This window comes from Necator americanus, chromosome IV (genome assembly GCF_031761385.1).
Source record: "Necator americanus strain Aroian chromosome IV, whole genome shotgun sequence".
Taxonomy (NCBI): Eukaryota; Metazoa; Nematoda; class Chromadorea; order Rhabditida; family Ancylostomatidae; genus Necator; species Necator americanus.
This window is the reverse complement of record NC_087374.1, coordinates 29,429,935-29,446,431: the sequence shown is the minus strand read 5'-3', so window position 1 is coordinate 29,446,431 and position 16,497 is coordinate 29,429,935. Positions and strand designations below refer to the sequence as shown.

General features: G+C 40.5%; 4 protein-coding genes across 7 annotated transcripts; 3 read left to right on the top strand and 1 right to left on the bottom strand.

Annotated features, from left to right (window-relative positions):
- Positions 1-297: 297 nt before the first annotated feature.
- On the bottom strand, positions 298-630 carry RB195_003150 (uncharacterized protein; the record flags this gene model as incomplete). The annotated part of the gene is made up of 1 exon (XM_064200692.1): positions 298-630. One exon carries the CDS (start codon positions 628-630, stop codon positions 298-300), a length of 333 nt encoding a protein of 110 aa, XP_064056573.1.
- On the top strand, positions 514-3,614 carry RB195_003149 (uncharacterized protein; the record flags this gene model as incomplete). Of its 2 annotated transcripts, XM_064200691.1 has the most annotated exons (11): positions 514-597; positions 666-685; positions 1,375-1,450; positions 1,768-1,807; positions 1,872-1,918; positions 2,190-2,395; positions 2,457-2,571; positions 2,747-2,857; positions 2,933-3,007; positions 3,111-3,286; positions 3,338-3,614. In XM_064200691.1, the coding sequence occupies 11 exons, from the start codon at positions 514-516 to the stop codon at positions 3,612-3,614; spliced, it is 1,227 nt and encodes a 408-aa protein (XP_064056571.1). The 2 variants fall into 2 exon arrangements, with proteins under 2 accessions (XP_064056571.1, XP_064056572.1); XM_064200690.1 differs by lacking the exons at positions 514-597; positions 666-685; positions 1,375-1,450 and adding an exon at positions 1,571-1,597.
- Positions 3,615-3,730: 116 nt separating this feature from the next.
- RB195_003147 (uncharacterized protein) lies at positions 3,731-16,312 on the top strand (the record flags this gene model as incomplete). Of its 3 annotated transcripts, XM_064200687.1 has the most annotated exons (13): positions 12,329-12,343; positions 12,519-12,525; positions 12,609-12,757; positions 12,841-12,976; positions 13,255-13,422; positions 14,708-14,834; positions 15,034-15,158; positions 15,265-15,402; positions 15,453-15,556; positions 15,661-15,799; positions 15,872-15,949; positions 16,024-16,180; positions 16,234-16,312. In XM_064200687.1, 13 exons carry the CDS (start codon positions 12,329-12,331, stop codon positions 16,310-16,312), a joined length of 1,422 nt encoding a protein of 473 aa, XP_064056569.1. The 3 variants fall into 3 exon arrangements, with proteins under 3 accessions (XP_013291455.2, XP_064056569.1, XP_064056568.1); XM_013436001.2 differs by lacking the exons at positions 12,329-12,343; positions 12,519-12,525 and adding an exon at positions 3,731-3,737; XM_064200688.1 differs by lacking the exon at positions 13,255-13,422.
- RB195_003148 (uncharacterized protein) lies at positions 10,020-10,283 on the top strand (the record flags this gene model as incomplete). The annotated part of the gene is made up of 1 exon (XM_064200689.1): positions 10,020-10,283. One exon carries the CDS (start codon positions 10,020-10,022, stop codon positions 10,281-10,283), a length of 264 nt encoding a protein of 87 aa, XP_064056570.1.
- Positions 16,313-16,497: the final 185 nt, after the last annotated feature.

Here is a 16,497-nt window from a genome sequence, read left to right as displayed (position 1 = left end):
ACGGTTCTGGTCCAACGGTTGTCGTTAAAGCGCATCACGTGCCCGCCCCACCTTATTTTATTTTCTTTGGCGAACGCGGCGGCGTCTCTGATCTTCGATCGCTGACGTAGGAGAGAAGTTCGAATCCCGTCCCCCACTTGCGTGAAAGAGGATACTCCTAGCATCACTTTCTCAATTGCGCGTTCAGTGACGCTCACCGCGTTTTCTTCCTACTTGCGAGGTGTCCAAGTTTCTGAAGCATAGGTCAAAACGCGAAGTACGGTGGTGTTCAAGAGGTGAGCACGGAGCCGGGTGTTTCTAGTCTTCTTCACTACATCCACGATGCTCTTGTACGCTCCCCAAGCCGCTCATCTTCTCCTGCCCAGCTCGGGGGTCAGGTCGTTCATCATGTTCAATTCCCGACCCAAATAAATGTAGCTGGTGCATTCGGATATGTTTGTTCCGTTGAGCGTGAATGGGGTATTCGAGGCCCACCCATCCTGCATCGTCTTTTGTAGATTCAGCTGAAGACCGATGCATCCACATGTTTTCGGTCATCATTCGTTCCGTTTGGCTGATGCTACGTGTTATCAGTACGATATCAGCAAAGCGCAAATGGTGTAGCTGCCAACCATTAACCTTCACTCCCATGTCGTCCCTTCCAACTTTCGCATTGCGCTCTCGAGAGTGGCTGTGAATATTTTGGGTGAGATTGTATCACCCTCGTCCCTCTTCACGTCAATGATGATATTCTATATGTAGTTGAATAAATTTTGTATTTCTCTTGTGACGGTCATATATCTAAGGACAACAGAAGAACTCTAGGATAGAGAGCCACTGACTTTGTTAGTTACGGTTTTTGATTAAAACCTACTGCTCCGCCGTGCGTCTTCTCGAAATTACTAATTGGTTAGTTTTGGATTGCGCTAGATTTTGCTTCAGTTCGATTCACATAACCGCTGCTAAAAAATGTTTCAAATATTTGAAAACAACTACAAATATGGTAGAATATATCAATTTCTCTCGCTGCTTCCGATTTATTGGTAAAAACTCCGAAATATTATGAAGGTTACGAGAAAAATTTCAGAAACCGGCGGAGTATTTTCTTGAATACAGGCTGAATTACAACTATTGTTCTTACTATAATTACAGATGACTCAGCCATTTATGGGGCATTTGTAGCCCCCACAGGTCTAATTGTAGATCAGCTAGCAGCGGTAACGTGAATCGAATTGAAGCAAGTATTAGCGAGGAACGGTAGGTTTTAATCAAAAACTGTAACTGACAAAGCCATCAGTGGCTCTCTATCCTAGAGTTCTTCTGTTGTCCTCAGATATATGACCGACACAAGAGAAATACAAAATTTATTCAACTATATATAGACTTATGTTGTAGTGTACTGCATAAAGCGACCACCAGTCAGGATGTTTCTACAGGTGCCGGAGCTACCACTGCCGAAAAAGTGCACACAGTAGGCGATTTCTTCATTACAAGCGAACTTAAATGTTTTCCCAGCTTCTCATAATTAAACATGCGAGTATTAAAAAGGACTTCTAGCAGCTTTCAAGGCATTTAAGAAGCTGTGTTCGTCATGAACAACCTGGTAGTTCTCGTCACGGTTGGTCTTCTATCGTTTTCTCTACTTTCTTTCATCTATAATCCTCTATATGAATAAAGTAACGAACGTGTTTGTCAAGATTTTTGTGGCACTGCTATTACCAGGAAGACTGTGTTGACCAACGAAGAGAAGTACATTATAAATACTATAAAAATAATGGTTTTTTTCAGGCAGCTCTGTTCTCGATTACAGTTGCACAGAAGGAACCACGTAGGTTACCCAACATGTGTCAATCTGTAAAATACGTAGAATTCCACTGTATTACTATTTTCAGCCACTCTGACAAGGGGCCAACGAAACCAACCGGCTAGTATCGTAAACGTACTTTAATTTTCATTCATTATTTCAATTCAGTACTCAGTAAGTAACGACTTGTGACTAGAAGGAACACGGTTCATTATCAGCAATGTCATTCCAAATTATCAGCACATCTGTGGCCTGAATATTTATTTTTATTATTATTTTTATTATTTTTATTATTATTTTATTTCATTTAGACTATTTTTCAAGTAGGATTATCAGCACACCTGTGGCGTGAATAGACCATTTTTGAAGCAATTCAATTTCAAATATTTGTCATGCACATCTTCAGATTAGTCCTCGTGTAATAACAAGAACTCAAAATGATGACGGTTCGACAACATACAATCTTCTACTCATCACCGATATGGATGCACATTCAAGAGCAGAGGAGTGGAAATGGCGTGCAATTTCAAGAAAAGCAAAGCTCACACTAAGTGCAAATAAGAAGGAAATTAAGCTGGATTGGATCGAAGGAAGCGATGTTAATCTTACTACGTTAGTATACCTAGAAATTACTACGTGTACCTAATGTTTTATTAATTTCACAATTGTTTAGGGGATTCAACTTCAAAGGAAGGGGAATGGAGTTGTCAGATTTATCGGAATTTAACGGACACCTCATTTCACCGGACGACAAAACTGGATTACTGTATGAGATTAAAAAAGATAAGGTAAGGAGATTTTTCCTGGTTCAACAAATATGAGGTCCGATGGGGTAGATTTACTACTGGAGTAATAATAGTGCAAAAGAACTCCCGTAAAATTACATTGCTACAAATATCAATGTTATTCCCGAGTGAAGAGTTAATAAATCGGCGACAGCTCCTCCTGATATGAAAACTTCAGGCAATCCCGTGGGTTTTCCTCAATTCCGGACCAGGAAACACCACAAAAGGGATGAAAGCAGAATGGTTGACGATCAAAGATAATCTCCTCTACGCCGGAGGTCATGGCACGGTAGCTAGCAGTTCCTATTTACTGAAAACCACATTTTCGAAATGTGCATATACAGTAAACTTCGAAGATTTCCAGGAGTACCTAAATAGCAGAGGCGAAGTAGCGAATGACGATGCAATGTGGATCAAAACAATTACAAAGACAGGGAAGGTAAGGAAACAGGAACAATTTATGACCAGCATAAAGACAGGATTGTTGAAGTTCGTGACTTCGATTTCACTTTCGCGCGTTTTCCAATTTCCGTTTACTTAAGGTCACCAGCCATTATTGGAAGAACGTTTACAATACAATACGTAACACAGCACAATTTCCTGCGCCTGGTTATCTAACCCATGAAGCAGTACAGTGGTCAAAGGCGCGTGAAATGTGGTACTTCCTTCCTCGAAAAGCATCGAAAACACCGTTCGTTGAGGAGGAAGATGAAACAAAGTGAGATGTTTTCTCTAACTACTTCAGAAGGGACGAGATGATGATTTTTAGGGGAACTAATCTCCTGATCATGGGTCCTGAAGATCTTGAATCCGTTGACGTTGTTTATATTGGAAACCGAACGGTGGAACATCCCGAACGTGGTTTCTCCGCTTTCGACTTCATCCCCGATACTGAAGATGAACTAATTTTAGCGATCAAGTCAAAAGAAGTGACCGGTTCTGAACCTGAAAGCTTCATTACTGTTTTTAACGTTCATGGCAAAGTACTAATGGAAGATCAACAAATCGCCGGAAACTACAAATTTGAGGCGGTTTATTTTGTATGAAGCTCAAACACTAAGCACTGACTTTTGATAGAGACGGAGTAGCTGAAATTTGTTGCTTTGTTTAAAGTGCTGCTTTCAACTGTGTTAGTCTAGAAAATGAATTTGCATTATCGTGTATGTTAGGTCTGCATTTCAAAATCGCATTTACTTCGAATAAAGAGAAGAAATGGGAAAAACACATGTTGACGTCCGTCCAGTGAAAGTACAGCGACTAGAAAATGCCACAAAATAATGCTAGCATGTTAAATTCTCTGTGTGTTTGACAAAACACTGCAGATTCAGAGCAGCTAACTAATTATCCGTTTGTTTCTTCATTACTATGTCCTTGAACATTTTTCCTTGATCGTTGAATCACCGGTTAAAGATAGCTAAGAAACGAAAAAAAGGAGAGAAGGAGCTCCAACATAGAATTGTTGAAGTTGTATCGTCTTTCGTGATCCACTTTTGCTTTCAAGGTTCTGTAGTTCTCTTTAATCACAAAATGGGAGGTGGGATTTGGTACCTGAAGCACATGGATTACTTCTGAAGACTTCATGTTTCTCGCAATCAATTGTCACCAATACAAGTCATTTTTTCTTCTGTTTCGATTAACAACCGCAATGCACTTAACTATACCCAATGACTGACATAGGTTTAAAGATCCAAACGACTAGAAAAAACTCTGGAAAATCATATGAATTATTTAATAAATTTATTTTCAAGTAAAAAAAAGAAATATTGTGTGAGGTTGTGGAATGAAATATATTTGTGAAAAAGAGTTAACCTTGTACTGAAATCAGATCGCAGGCTACCAAAGCATGAAAGCTTCGTAAATACTACCTTTCAATCCAAAAACACTACAAAAAATATCTGATAAAATGTATTAAAGTTGTATTGATTTCTGATGAGCTGTACAAGAAGCTGTCAATTGATTTTATTGGCTGAGAATTTGGGAAATCGCCTTATTGAAAGAACGAAATAGGCGGTTCAATTCACAATCCAAATGAAAACTCTCCACAAGTAAACAAACAAACTTTCAGCCTTCTTTTTAACTATTTGTGTAGCGGGTGCACTTAATGCTCGCCTTTGAAATAATTCAAATCGGAAGAGTGATCCGAGATATGTATGGCGCGACTTCTCTCTTAATTAAGAGCCATTTTTTCCTGCGATTCATCATAAGGTTTTTGGCATCTGCAGCAATTTCGGAAATAGCGTTTCAGAATGGTGCGTCAAGATTTGAGCTCAAATTTCAAAATCAGTTGCGTCATGTTTTTATGCTCTATGGGTGCCTTAAGGTGGCTGCCGATTCGCTTGATTTATTCTTGCCATTCACAAGCTATTTTTTTACGAATGTATAGCGGTCGAGGTATTTCACTAACATATCCGTCGCTAAGATTCTTGCAAGAAATCAGGTAGATTAAAACGTATCTCATGGAATCTCTTGGTACACTTGTGGGACAAATGACACAGTTTCCTGTTGTACATTTACTATCGTACAAGCGATTCCGACTGTTTAATTTGTTTGGTCGTATTTCCACAACCGAATCTGCTCTCAAGGCCGGAAATCTGCCTTAAACTATTTTAGAAGTACTATTGGATCCAGTGAATCCAGATAAAGTGTCAACGAAGTGAGAGACCTTTAATTTTACTTTCAAAATATCTATTTTGATGAAATATTCATTCTGAAGTCTTAGCTGAGGGCGTAGAACATGCCTCTGGCGTAGAATGTCAGACCAAAAATGTAAAATGAAGTGAAGTATAAAGCTTTGACTTGCAACCTCTGATGTTTTCTGCAGGTGTTTTTGAAGATATTTCCGAAAGAAGATCCAGTAGTAGGGAGAGAAGCTGCAAAAGAGATTTCTAGAGCGTAGATGTCGAAGCATTCAGCTGTGAAGTGGATGCATTGTTGACATTTCAACTGCTAGGATCTGATGAAGGGTAGATTGCGCCACACTTTTGTGAGGAGATAAAACATTGACTTGATACATCGGTTAGGCTGCCCCGCAGAGCTCATTGCCGCGCCGGCAGGGCCGCCCGCACGGCTCTGTGCTTGATGGTTATTGAGCGTTCGCAATCGTGCTCTCAATAACCACTAAACAGCAAGTACCCCGAGTAGCCCGCCAGCGTGGCTGTGAACTCTGCGAGCAGCCTTATTCCTCGCAAGTCATTTCATGGACGGGTCAAGACGGCCTGAAATCTCGCGCAGTTACATAAGCTGCACGCTTGAAGCGGCGCAGTGGAGTCAATGGTTGCGACAAGATTCAAGGTGGGACCATCGCTGCCACGTTTGAACTGCAGGTTCCACCTCGATCCTTCAATCGCTGGCCTCAGGTGCGCACGGAACTGCACCATGTTTCGTGAAGAATTGGCCCAATAGTGTAGGCAAACACGCTTTTCGAATTGAAATTGGACGCACTGGAGCATACCAAGCGGCTTGATTAATGCCGAACACCTTATTTTTTATCCTTTAGGGTGGAACATGAGCACAGATCAGCCTCCTGTTGCGCCCTCATTTCTTCTGAAAACTGTTCTATTGATGACAATTCGTTCGATATGCAGATGTTATCTCGGGCAATAGCTTTTCTTTTTCTGAAAAAAGATACTATGCACACTTCATGACGCCTAGGAAAAAACAAGAAAATGACGTGTCATTCACTTTTTTGGGGATCAGGTGATTACCCCGTCCAGAAAGGCAAATGTCATTCCACCTTCTAGGGGAGTTGAATCGAAGATTGAACTGCCTCTGTGCCGAATTTTCAACAATACTGGACAAAAACGACTGCATGCTCTCACACTGAGGATGAATTAAATGAGCATTAGCATTATGAGCAATGCCTTGGCACGTACATGAGGAACAACAGCCCTACCATGAGCGACAACCTACCGAGGACCCATTATCCATTCTTTGCTGGCACGTATCCGCACATCCTCGCTGTTTACACGCGATCTTTTCGACTTTAGATCAAACGAGTTGGATGAATACACGAATTCAAGCATTTTCGTTACGCTTGCGGATAGCTGGCTAATAGCTTCATCAAAACAGTACACTTTACAAAAATCCTCCACCATCCAGACTTGACAGTGATTTCCGAATTAAGATAAGCACATTCCTCACATACCAACCATGCAATGTCGCCACAAATGTAGAAATTGATTTTACTTCTCAACTGTGACTGTGATTTTTTTTCACTCCTCTCTTGTTTTATGATCTTCTTTATCAAGAGAGTGCCAAGTGTTACAGCACCTTACTCCAGTAATAATGTTTCTTCCTTCAGAGATAAATATATTGATTCCTCTATGTCGTAACAAGACAAGTTCCCTTGAGTTGATATTTTTGTACCAGCACTTCCTGAGATCATCAACGATCACCGCTTCTGAGTTCACAAATTTATTTGTTACCGCCAGCGTCAAGCGTGTGATGGGATTTTTCCACCGGGGGAGGGGGGTTGGGTCGTAAAGGGAGTGTGCGCTGGCCAGTTTTAAATTGAGGATAGCATGATAACCGGCACGAAAGTAATCAAACTAGTAATTAAATAATTACATACATTACAAAATGTATGAAAAAAAACAAAATATGCAGAATAATACTAAATGAATACATAAATTGCAAATATTATATTTAGTTTCAGGCGTAGGACAGTAAAATGGAAGCATCAACATGTCATTTTGACAATGCCCAGTGTATTAACAATGTAATAATGAGACCACGCAGGTTCGACACCCATTGTTTTGTGCACATTGTTATGTCTGGGAGATTGCGAATAATTTCGTCGTAAGAGAACCAAAAGAAAAAGTTCAGGTAGTTTTTAAGAGAAGAATGTTTGCTCTAAAAAACAGCCACATCGCTGTTTTTCCCACCTCCCAGTATGACATTTTTCCCATCTTTGTCTCATGAAAAATTTGGAAAAACGGCAAGGCCCTGGGAGTAGAGTGACACGGCAAATCAGAAAATACTATTTGATACAGAAAATCCTCGCCTACAACAAAATGGAAGATGATTTGATTCACACTATGTCACTCTGAGTTATCTCTTGAATTTTATTCAAAGTCACACACTTCAGTGCATGAGCAAAAACTGGGATTTTGGCGATTTTTTTCCATTGCAAAAAAAAAATGAGACGGCGTTTTAAAAGAAATCACCCATATATTTGAATGGAGAGTCTAAGAAAATCCCCATGTGCAAAACTTTTACTTTCCGGATCGTCTGCTTTTTCAAAAGTTAGATGGAACAAATCCAGAAAAGTTGGAAGATTTTAAATTTCTTCTTCTTCTCCCAAAAACTACCTGAACTTTTCTTTTGGTCCTCTTATGACGAAGTTATTCGCGATCTCCCAGACCTAACAATGTGCACAGAATCTGAGCCCTTTTAGTCATTAAATCTTGTTAGATTCACTTTTTGCTACGTAAACTACGTAAAATTAAATTCTTCATTTTTGAGAAGTTGTAGATTTCTTTGGCTTTTGTTCGTTCCTGTGTGAATAAGCAGCAATCGAGAACTGTCGCAGGAACGCTGGAGCAGCAGAAGAAGAGGGAGTGGGGGGTGGGGGGAGATCGTATTCCAGAGGGTTGTCTCCCATCACCACGCCTGACTCTGGTTACCTGGACTTCAGACTTTCTGTGGTGTTGCATATGTAACCCTTCATTAAATTTTTTTTTCCATTTTATAACTATCTAGCGCTGAATCCCCAATCCAACGCCGTGAAACCCTTTGTAGCTTTCTGGCGCCGGTGCACCAACCCGACACATGGTATCCGCGTTATCGCACTTCATGGCTTTCTAGCGTCGTCGCACCAATCCGATGCCGTGGGACCATCTATGGTCGCCAACGTATGAATGTGTCGTATTGGGTCATGTCTCACTGCGCTCTGCAATTTCGTTATATATATACACAAACACACACACAATCAAGCAAACTCACACGTGACAGAATAAGTCCGTCATTCTATAGCATGATCATGGTATTAATTGAATTTGTGGCCAGGGACTCAGTCAGTGAGGTTTCTAGTGGTGCCATCGTATCTTGATTGTGACATTCAATATTCCGTTCAAATCATGATCATGCCATATAATAAAGTGCTTATTCTATTCTGTCACTTGTTTGAGTGTGTGTATGTGTGTAACGAAATTCCAAAAAGCATTTCGACGGGTCCCACGGCATGCGTGGGCACCAGATAGCTATAGAACGGGGTGAGACGGGTCCTACGTTATCAGATTCCTGCACCGACATCGTAAAGCTATAAAATAGGGCGGGTCGAGTCCAGTGGTGTGTAGTTGGTTTGCCATAGTGCAATAGTATCGCACGATTAACATATGTTGATTGGTAAGGAGTAAATGAGAATCACAGCCATACATACTACCCGTGTCGCGTTTCACCTTCGAATGAAATGAAAAATGAATAATTCATTTATGAATATGAGACCGTCTATTTTCTTGTACATCTGTGTCAGGTTGGTTACTTGCCTTCTTCAGAAAGTGGAAACACGAATTCAAACGGCTGCTTCAACAGTGGCCAACAGTTTACACGATCTGACGAGAGCGTTATCTTTATCGATACGATGATGTCGTTCACGCCATTTTATGCTAAAGCATCATTTCTATGATAACTGTTGGCGGAAAACAAAGAAAAATCCATACTTTGAATAAAGCTTTCAAATTGTGTCCACATCATATTGCTATCGAAGGAGTATTTGAAGCTGAAATTTGAATGTTCTCTAAATGTAGAACTGATGTGGTTATTAAAAAAAAATTAAAATTAGCTAAACTTCCTAAATATATTTTTTAAAAAAAGAGGCGTTGTTAGAAAAACAGAATTCTAATTTTACAGGAAATGCCACTACTACTGATTTTCATTGATCAGTGAGGGCGAGCGAAGCGAACACCACAGAAAGTCTGAACTCCGGCTATAGCCGGACGTTCAGGTTAGCTTAGCAATAAAAGGAATAAGTTGAGTTTTCAATCTACAATACTGATGACTTCATGATTTTCATACTTGTTTTAAATTAGTGATTAGTGTCGTTGGTACTTTGAAACTCAGAGGTCCTGTGCCCTTTTCGGTAGACAATAGGGTGTATGCAAATGAGAATTGAATTAACTGGTTTACTCTATAGGGTCTATTTAAGAGAAAATATTCCGTAGAACCTATACTTTGAATGACGTCTTCGGTGCTATTTACTCTTCAAAGACCTCTTTTCGAAGATTGTAAGATTTTTCCTTCAGAAATGTAGTGGAGATCTCATAAATTCAATGAATGGTTGCAAATGATAGAGGTGGACTCGTTTCGCTCTTTGACTCTACCAACAATCTGATTGTCTCCGTCTGAGCTGCTACACTCGCATGTGACATTGGAGAAGAACTGTTCCTAGGAACATCCTACAGTGGAGCATTAAGGGACTTGGCCGGGTTTCTCCCGTCATTAGGAGTGTTGGAATGGCGGACGTTTTATCGATGACAAATATCAATGACATATATGGATTAACATCAACTTTGAACTTCAAATTATCTTTCATTATTTTCGTTGCTTACGCTGGAACATCAAGCTCCGAAGAAGAACCTAGAGAAGTTTTACAGAGAGGATCAAACCTTCCTCAAGGTTATTGTGGTCGTGAACACCTGAAGAAGTTGACATGGGAAGCAGGGACCACAATGGAACGAGCAGCGGAAGAAGCTTCTCGAGTTCATCATAACGACTAAGACCATTCATGGTGTAGGCTACGACAATCATAATAAACCAGTTTGAAAGTCCGGCTAAAGCCGGTCTTCAGAATTCCTCTTGTCCCCGCTTTGCTTCCCTTCAGTTATAGATACAAATCCAAAGGAAGTGCACTTCCCATTAATTTCTACCAGAGAATTATTTTTTTTTCCAAACGAAGCTTTTTCTTAGCTTTTTCTAGGGAAAATACATCGTTTTCTTGTAATCATTTTGCTAAGCGTTTGAATATCCTACATTCCGAGGATATTCAAATTTGATTACATCCGTAATCCTTCGACACCGTAGCAACTCGAAAACATATATTGAAGAATTAGACTATGTTTTTGTCCTTCTACTTAGCAAATAACATAGAATACAAACGTGAATTGAGATGAACACCATCATCGTTCTACTAAAGATAAGTGTGCTACGTCAAATCACGTAAACAGCTAACTACTTTTTATGAAGCTGTGTGCATACATGCATCTAGTTTTTGAAAGAAGGATTCGGCAAACATGGTGAGATCAACCATAGGCGAGTCTATTTACGGCATAGATTAGGATGCAGTTTTCACGACCGCAGAACGGTTAACAGTGTCTCATTTACCTTACATCACTATCGCTTAGGACTATTGAGCAGTGGTGGTCAGTGGTATTGAGCACAATATCCTGTTGATTCTAATTTCTGGCACTACTCCGACGCCATGGTACCCGTACGTAATTTTATCGCTTTGTGGTGCCAGCGCAGTTATTTGACGGCACTAGACCCGTTTCTGGAATCTGGTTGCAGATTTCCATACGGAGTCAGACCATTGTCTTCTTCAGACATTTTTCTTCTTGAGTAAAAGAGAGGAAACCGCAAGAAAGCGAAGTTTCGGGATCATCATGAGCTGAAATTTTTGCGCTTTACTACCCGATTTCGGAAAGGATACCACAACAGACACCAGCAGCGACAAATATGATCGTCTCGTAAAATATCTTCATGGGTATACGAGTGAAACCATGAGACTCCTCGAGAAACATTCGAGGTAATACAACAGTGTGAAGTCGCACGAGGCAACCACGAAAGAAAAGATCAAAAATGACTTGACTTAAGCTAGGGATGAGCTAGGTGTTCCGAGATAGGAACCAGAAAGTTGTGCGCACGAGTTGGATAGCTCACGATTATTTGGAATTTTATACCTAAGACAGTAAACGGTGGTTCATTGCTAATATTTATCAAATAGGAGCAATGAAGCTAAGAGCACAGAATAATTGCCGGCCTGCTCCGGCTAGTACAAAAGCAACATGTCTACAAGTGCGCTGCCTCCTTGCCATATGGTCGGCAAAGAGAGAGCAGTATAGCAACAAACATTACAAATTATCAATTATCGTGTTCCGAGATCGGAACACTAAGAACTTTTGCCTGCAATGCTTGGGAATTCACCAACAGTACGGCTAAGATGATTGCCCTATGGAACCGAAATGGAAGAACCAATGCGATGCCTGAGGCGTGACTGCTCATGCATACCACTCTTACCTCGAGCAATATATGCAGTGTAGCCTAATGCTCGAGGAATAAAGCGTTCAGGAATTAAAAAGGATTACATTTAGGGTTTTTTTTTTGGGTGGGGGGAGGGGCACTCAAAACTGCTCGAGGAGTAATGCTTAGGTTTCAGGGTTCCGATTGACTCCGCAAATTCAATTCCAGTGATGACCTGTCGATTGATGAACTACTGAGTTCTCACATACTTTCGCAAATGGTCAAAGGGGAAGACATTTGACAGTTAAGACAGTCTCTGCGCTCCATGGACGTTTCTTACGCCTCAGAGTACAGGTCGATAAGAGCAGCTTTGAAAGTCTCCCTAGTCCCTTCACTCTACTTACTGAAGATGCCTAAGCCGTAGATCTAAGATCCTGGAAATGATCTAACGCTTCCTCATGCTCACTGTTTGTCAACCCATGAAATCGGGCCGCATTCCATTTACTCCGATCATTCGCAAGTTTGGTTCAGTGGTTCTTCTTTTCATGAAGGACACAAACAGTTTCAATTTCTTTTCGAAGGACAGATGGAAGTATTACTGGTAAGTATGCCTGCATAAGGAGATCAAAGAGCGGCAGGAGTACAATTTGATCAGCGTGGAACATTTGTGTACACGGACTTTCATGATAAAGAAGTCCTGAGAGGAATTTTTCGAGCTGTGATCTTATTTTCTGAACTACTCCTCTACTACTTAACTACTAGTTTTTGCATTGGAGCACGACAGTACGTGAGGCCTGTTTTGTTGAACATTTCCGAAATTGCTTTATTTTACAAAGCTTGGATTGACGGTGTATTGTGATGTTCAGGTCGCGCTATTGTCGTCATGTTGGACTTCCTCAGAAAAAATATTGGGATGGAAATCCCTCTGTTTCTATATATGCTTACCAGTTTCCTGAAATTTCCTGTATTCCAAAATTTAATGTATGAGAAAGTTTGTCTTGCTCGACACAATCAGGTTAGCATAAACATTGCAGTTCTCCTTGTTAAATGTGCTCAGCCATCAACTTGTTGTAAAACGGATATCCTTATTAGTTTTAGGATTTCACTTTTTGCTCAAACGTAACAGCATATCACAACGACAAAACTATTCAAGCTGATGCAAATCATTTCTATTTTCTGTCTTCTGTCGTGCTAGTGCTTCCATCGTTGTTCTCAACTCTTGCGCTAGGAGCAGGTGGGGAAAGGACTAAGTTTTTTTTTACTCATCACCATTTTTCTATAATTCGCACATGCATTTTATGCTCCTAGCAAAGATTGTGGGGACTTGTGCTCATGTTCCCTTTTCATCCTTTTCTGATGCTAAGGTTTTTGTTGATTTTTTCTAAGGTATTTGAAGGTAGGTAAAAAATCATAATATTTCGCCAGGAACACAAAATAGATAGGTACGAGTTGGAAGTACTTGGTGTGCAAATAGAAACAAACTTTCATTTTCATGAAAGAAGTTGTTTTAAGTTTCGGATGTGTGGAGTATCAAAGTGCCCCTGATGATACCTTTCCTTGGTTTGATTATGTGTACAACAAACTACATCATTCAAACGGCATATATGGGATTATCCGTATTCTTGCTGTTGATTAGTGACGCTGTATTTGGTATATGTGGTGGATTTATTTCCGTGATATGTGAGTATCTTCAAACAATTTCCGCACAGAAATGCGGTAGGCTCGAAAAGTGATGAATTTCGGTGTAGTTGCGTAAGCGACACGGTAGAGCGTAATGGTTGAGATCAACGATGGGGTGTTCTTGCTCGCTTCACTCGGAGTGCTACGATGAATAGTGCTAGCGAGGGTACCCCCCCCTATGCTCAGGAGAATGTCCATCTAACTCAGTTTAAACTCTCCTTTGAGAATTTGTTGTGGAATTTGATAACTAACATAACTGATAATAGAGTTTTTGAAGTAATTGGGACTGGAGAAAACCTATGATAAGTACCTAAACACTTTGATGCACATTAGTAATAAGTTCATAATTACAAAAAGGCGAATAACACGAATACTGAGAAAAAAGTAAGCAAGTTTCTTTACTTGGACATACTTCGTAATAGCGTACCAGATACAAAAGAATGCTAATTAAATCGAATCCACTTCAAACTGATGAGCATATAGTTGGATCAAAACGATGTAAAGCGTTGTACAGTTGCGTGGGACCCTCGCTAGCACCACTCATCGCTGCAGTTCGCGATGGTCCCATCTGGTTACCTCCACCGCTGCTGTTCGAGCGCAGCCGCTTGCTCAACGTTTCAATCCAACTATAACATTTGATGTTTCATTTGAGCAGAACTGCATCTATTTTGTTCACTACTAAGTCATGTCGTGTCTTCTGCTTTTCCCAGATTTCCTCGTAAACAATATCTAACTGGAACTTATTCATATGATGATCTCAAATCGATTGGTACCTCATGGTTCAGGAAACAGTTGGAGTGCGTAATCGATTGGCATTTGCAGCTTCCTCTTTCCTTTTTCCAACTGCAGCGCAGTTGAAAATCCGTCATTAAATTGCTTCGCGGACGTGATTGCACATAGCAGCACGAATGTGGGTACATATAGTTGGGTCAAAACGACATGAAGCACGGACCGCTACGTAATTGACCGCGCTCGGAAGCGGTGCGGTCGAGACAGCGGTTGGAATCGAGGTGGGACCATGGTGAACTGCCGAGGTGAGTGGCGGCAGTGAGGGTCCTTACACGACCCCAACCGCTACGCTCCACCGCTCCGCTTCGAGCGCAGCCGCTTGCGTTGATGTCCGTGCTTCATGTCGTATTGACCCGACTATAGTGTCGTGGTCATCCGAACATGCTACCCACATTCCGATGATTATGATATCATTTACCGATTTTCACGGTCAATTTTTACCATGTTGCCGTTTTCGAGTGAAACCGCAGCACTATGTTTGAGACTATACTTTCAGCTACTACCCTCAGCTATGGAGTAAAAACAACCTCAACTTCCCGTCGTAGTGTCAGAATTGCTGGAATGGAAGGTGCTATAGGTCTTGGTGGTACCATTGGGTACGCCACTTCGGGGATCATTAGAGAGTAAGTAACGGCTCTTGAACAGTTTTTTTTTCTTACCAGATTTCGTGACGCTACAGTCCCACACTTATAATGTATTAGCTACTGTTTGCGATAAAACCTATATGCGCAAGTAGCATTTCAAACTAAACGTCTTTTTGCTGAGCTTGATGAGTTTCTGCTGATCCTACTTGCACTCGGGAATGTTCTTTCATTATTTCAGAGCTTTAGGGTACTCGTACACTTTCTTGTTAATGCTTGTTTTGCAAGTGATTGCCTTCTTTTACATTCTCATATTCGCAAAAGACGTCGAAAAATTTGCTTCTCAAGATGAGGATCGCTCACGAGGTAATAGCACTTTATATGCTATTGTGTATGAGCTTAGATAACCTCTCCTATTTTACATTTATCGCAGAATGCAGCGAATCAGCACAAATTACGTATTTTCTTTCAGGACCTCTTTCACGTATTGTTGAGAAGTCGCTTACAGTTATCGCTGATTACTGGAGACTCCTGACGACGGAGCGAAAATTTCGCCTCATGCTTGTGATGAATTTGCTTGCACTTGGAGTGGAGTTGCTCATATTTGCTGGTGTGTGTACATTATAACAACAACAAGTGTCATAAACCACCTGAGTTTAGGTTTAATGGACATTCAATATTCTTACTTGCGGTTCAAATTAGGTTGGGGAGATAAACAGTACGGATGGTTCAGTGGTTTACAATACGGAGTAACTACTGCATCTGTAAGGCTTTACTAGACTTGATTATAGGATTTTCATTTCGAAGTTCCCATCGCAGAATACGATGTAACCATTTTGACTTATAAATATAAAGTGCGTCGCTCTAGGTGCTAATTCTGTATCCATTTTTGTACATACGAGGGATGAGTGACGGTATTCTTGGATGTCTTGGCTTAACAGCTAAGATGATTTCTCTTATAATGCTTGCCTTCGTTTTAAACTCTGCCATGGCTTTCTCAGTTATAGGTTAGTAATTCTGGACAATTTAGCTACGCATGCTTTTCAGAACTCGCTAAATTAGATCTTTTACCAATTTAGTGTTCACGTCGCTTAATCGTTTCGTTGCAACTGGTTTCCGCTCTTTCATCTCGGGTCTTATTCAGACAAATGAACAAGGTACTTACAAATAGGAATTTCATTTGTTACTACTATATTAGATCTTCAGAGCTTGCAGTGCCCCTTTTTTTTAGGGAAGATGTTCTCTCTTATTGCATTGTTAGAAGGTGTAACTGGCCTTCTAGCGAGTGCAATTTACAACAACCTTTATCCAAAAACTTTGTCATTCTTTCCTGGACTATTCCACCTTTTAAGTGCCGCTCTCCTGATCATTCCACTCACCATTCTTGGGTAACATTATTTTGTTAGCTTCAGTCACATCTCTTGTCATCGGATTATTTCAGTATATCGGACCTACGAGTCAAAGCTTCTTCAGAGTTAGAAAACGACAACGAATCTACAACGGCGGGAACGCTGAACTAAGAAATTTGCTATTAAACATCGTCATGATGTTATAGTTGTTGCTTATATTCATTTTGTTGAATAGAACACTAGGAAGAGAATCCTTATAAAAATTATCAGCAGACTGCTTATACTCGCACATTTATTGTTGTCATATCATGGGAACGCCTTCATTTCCTGTTGTTTTGTAAGTACTAAAGATTTGT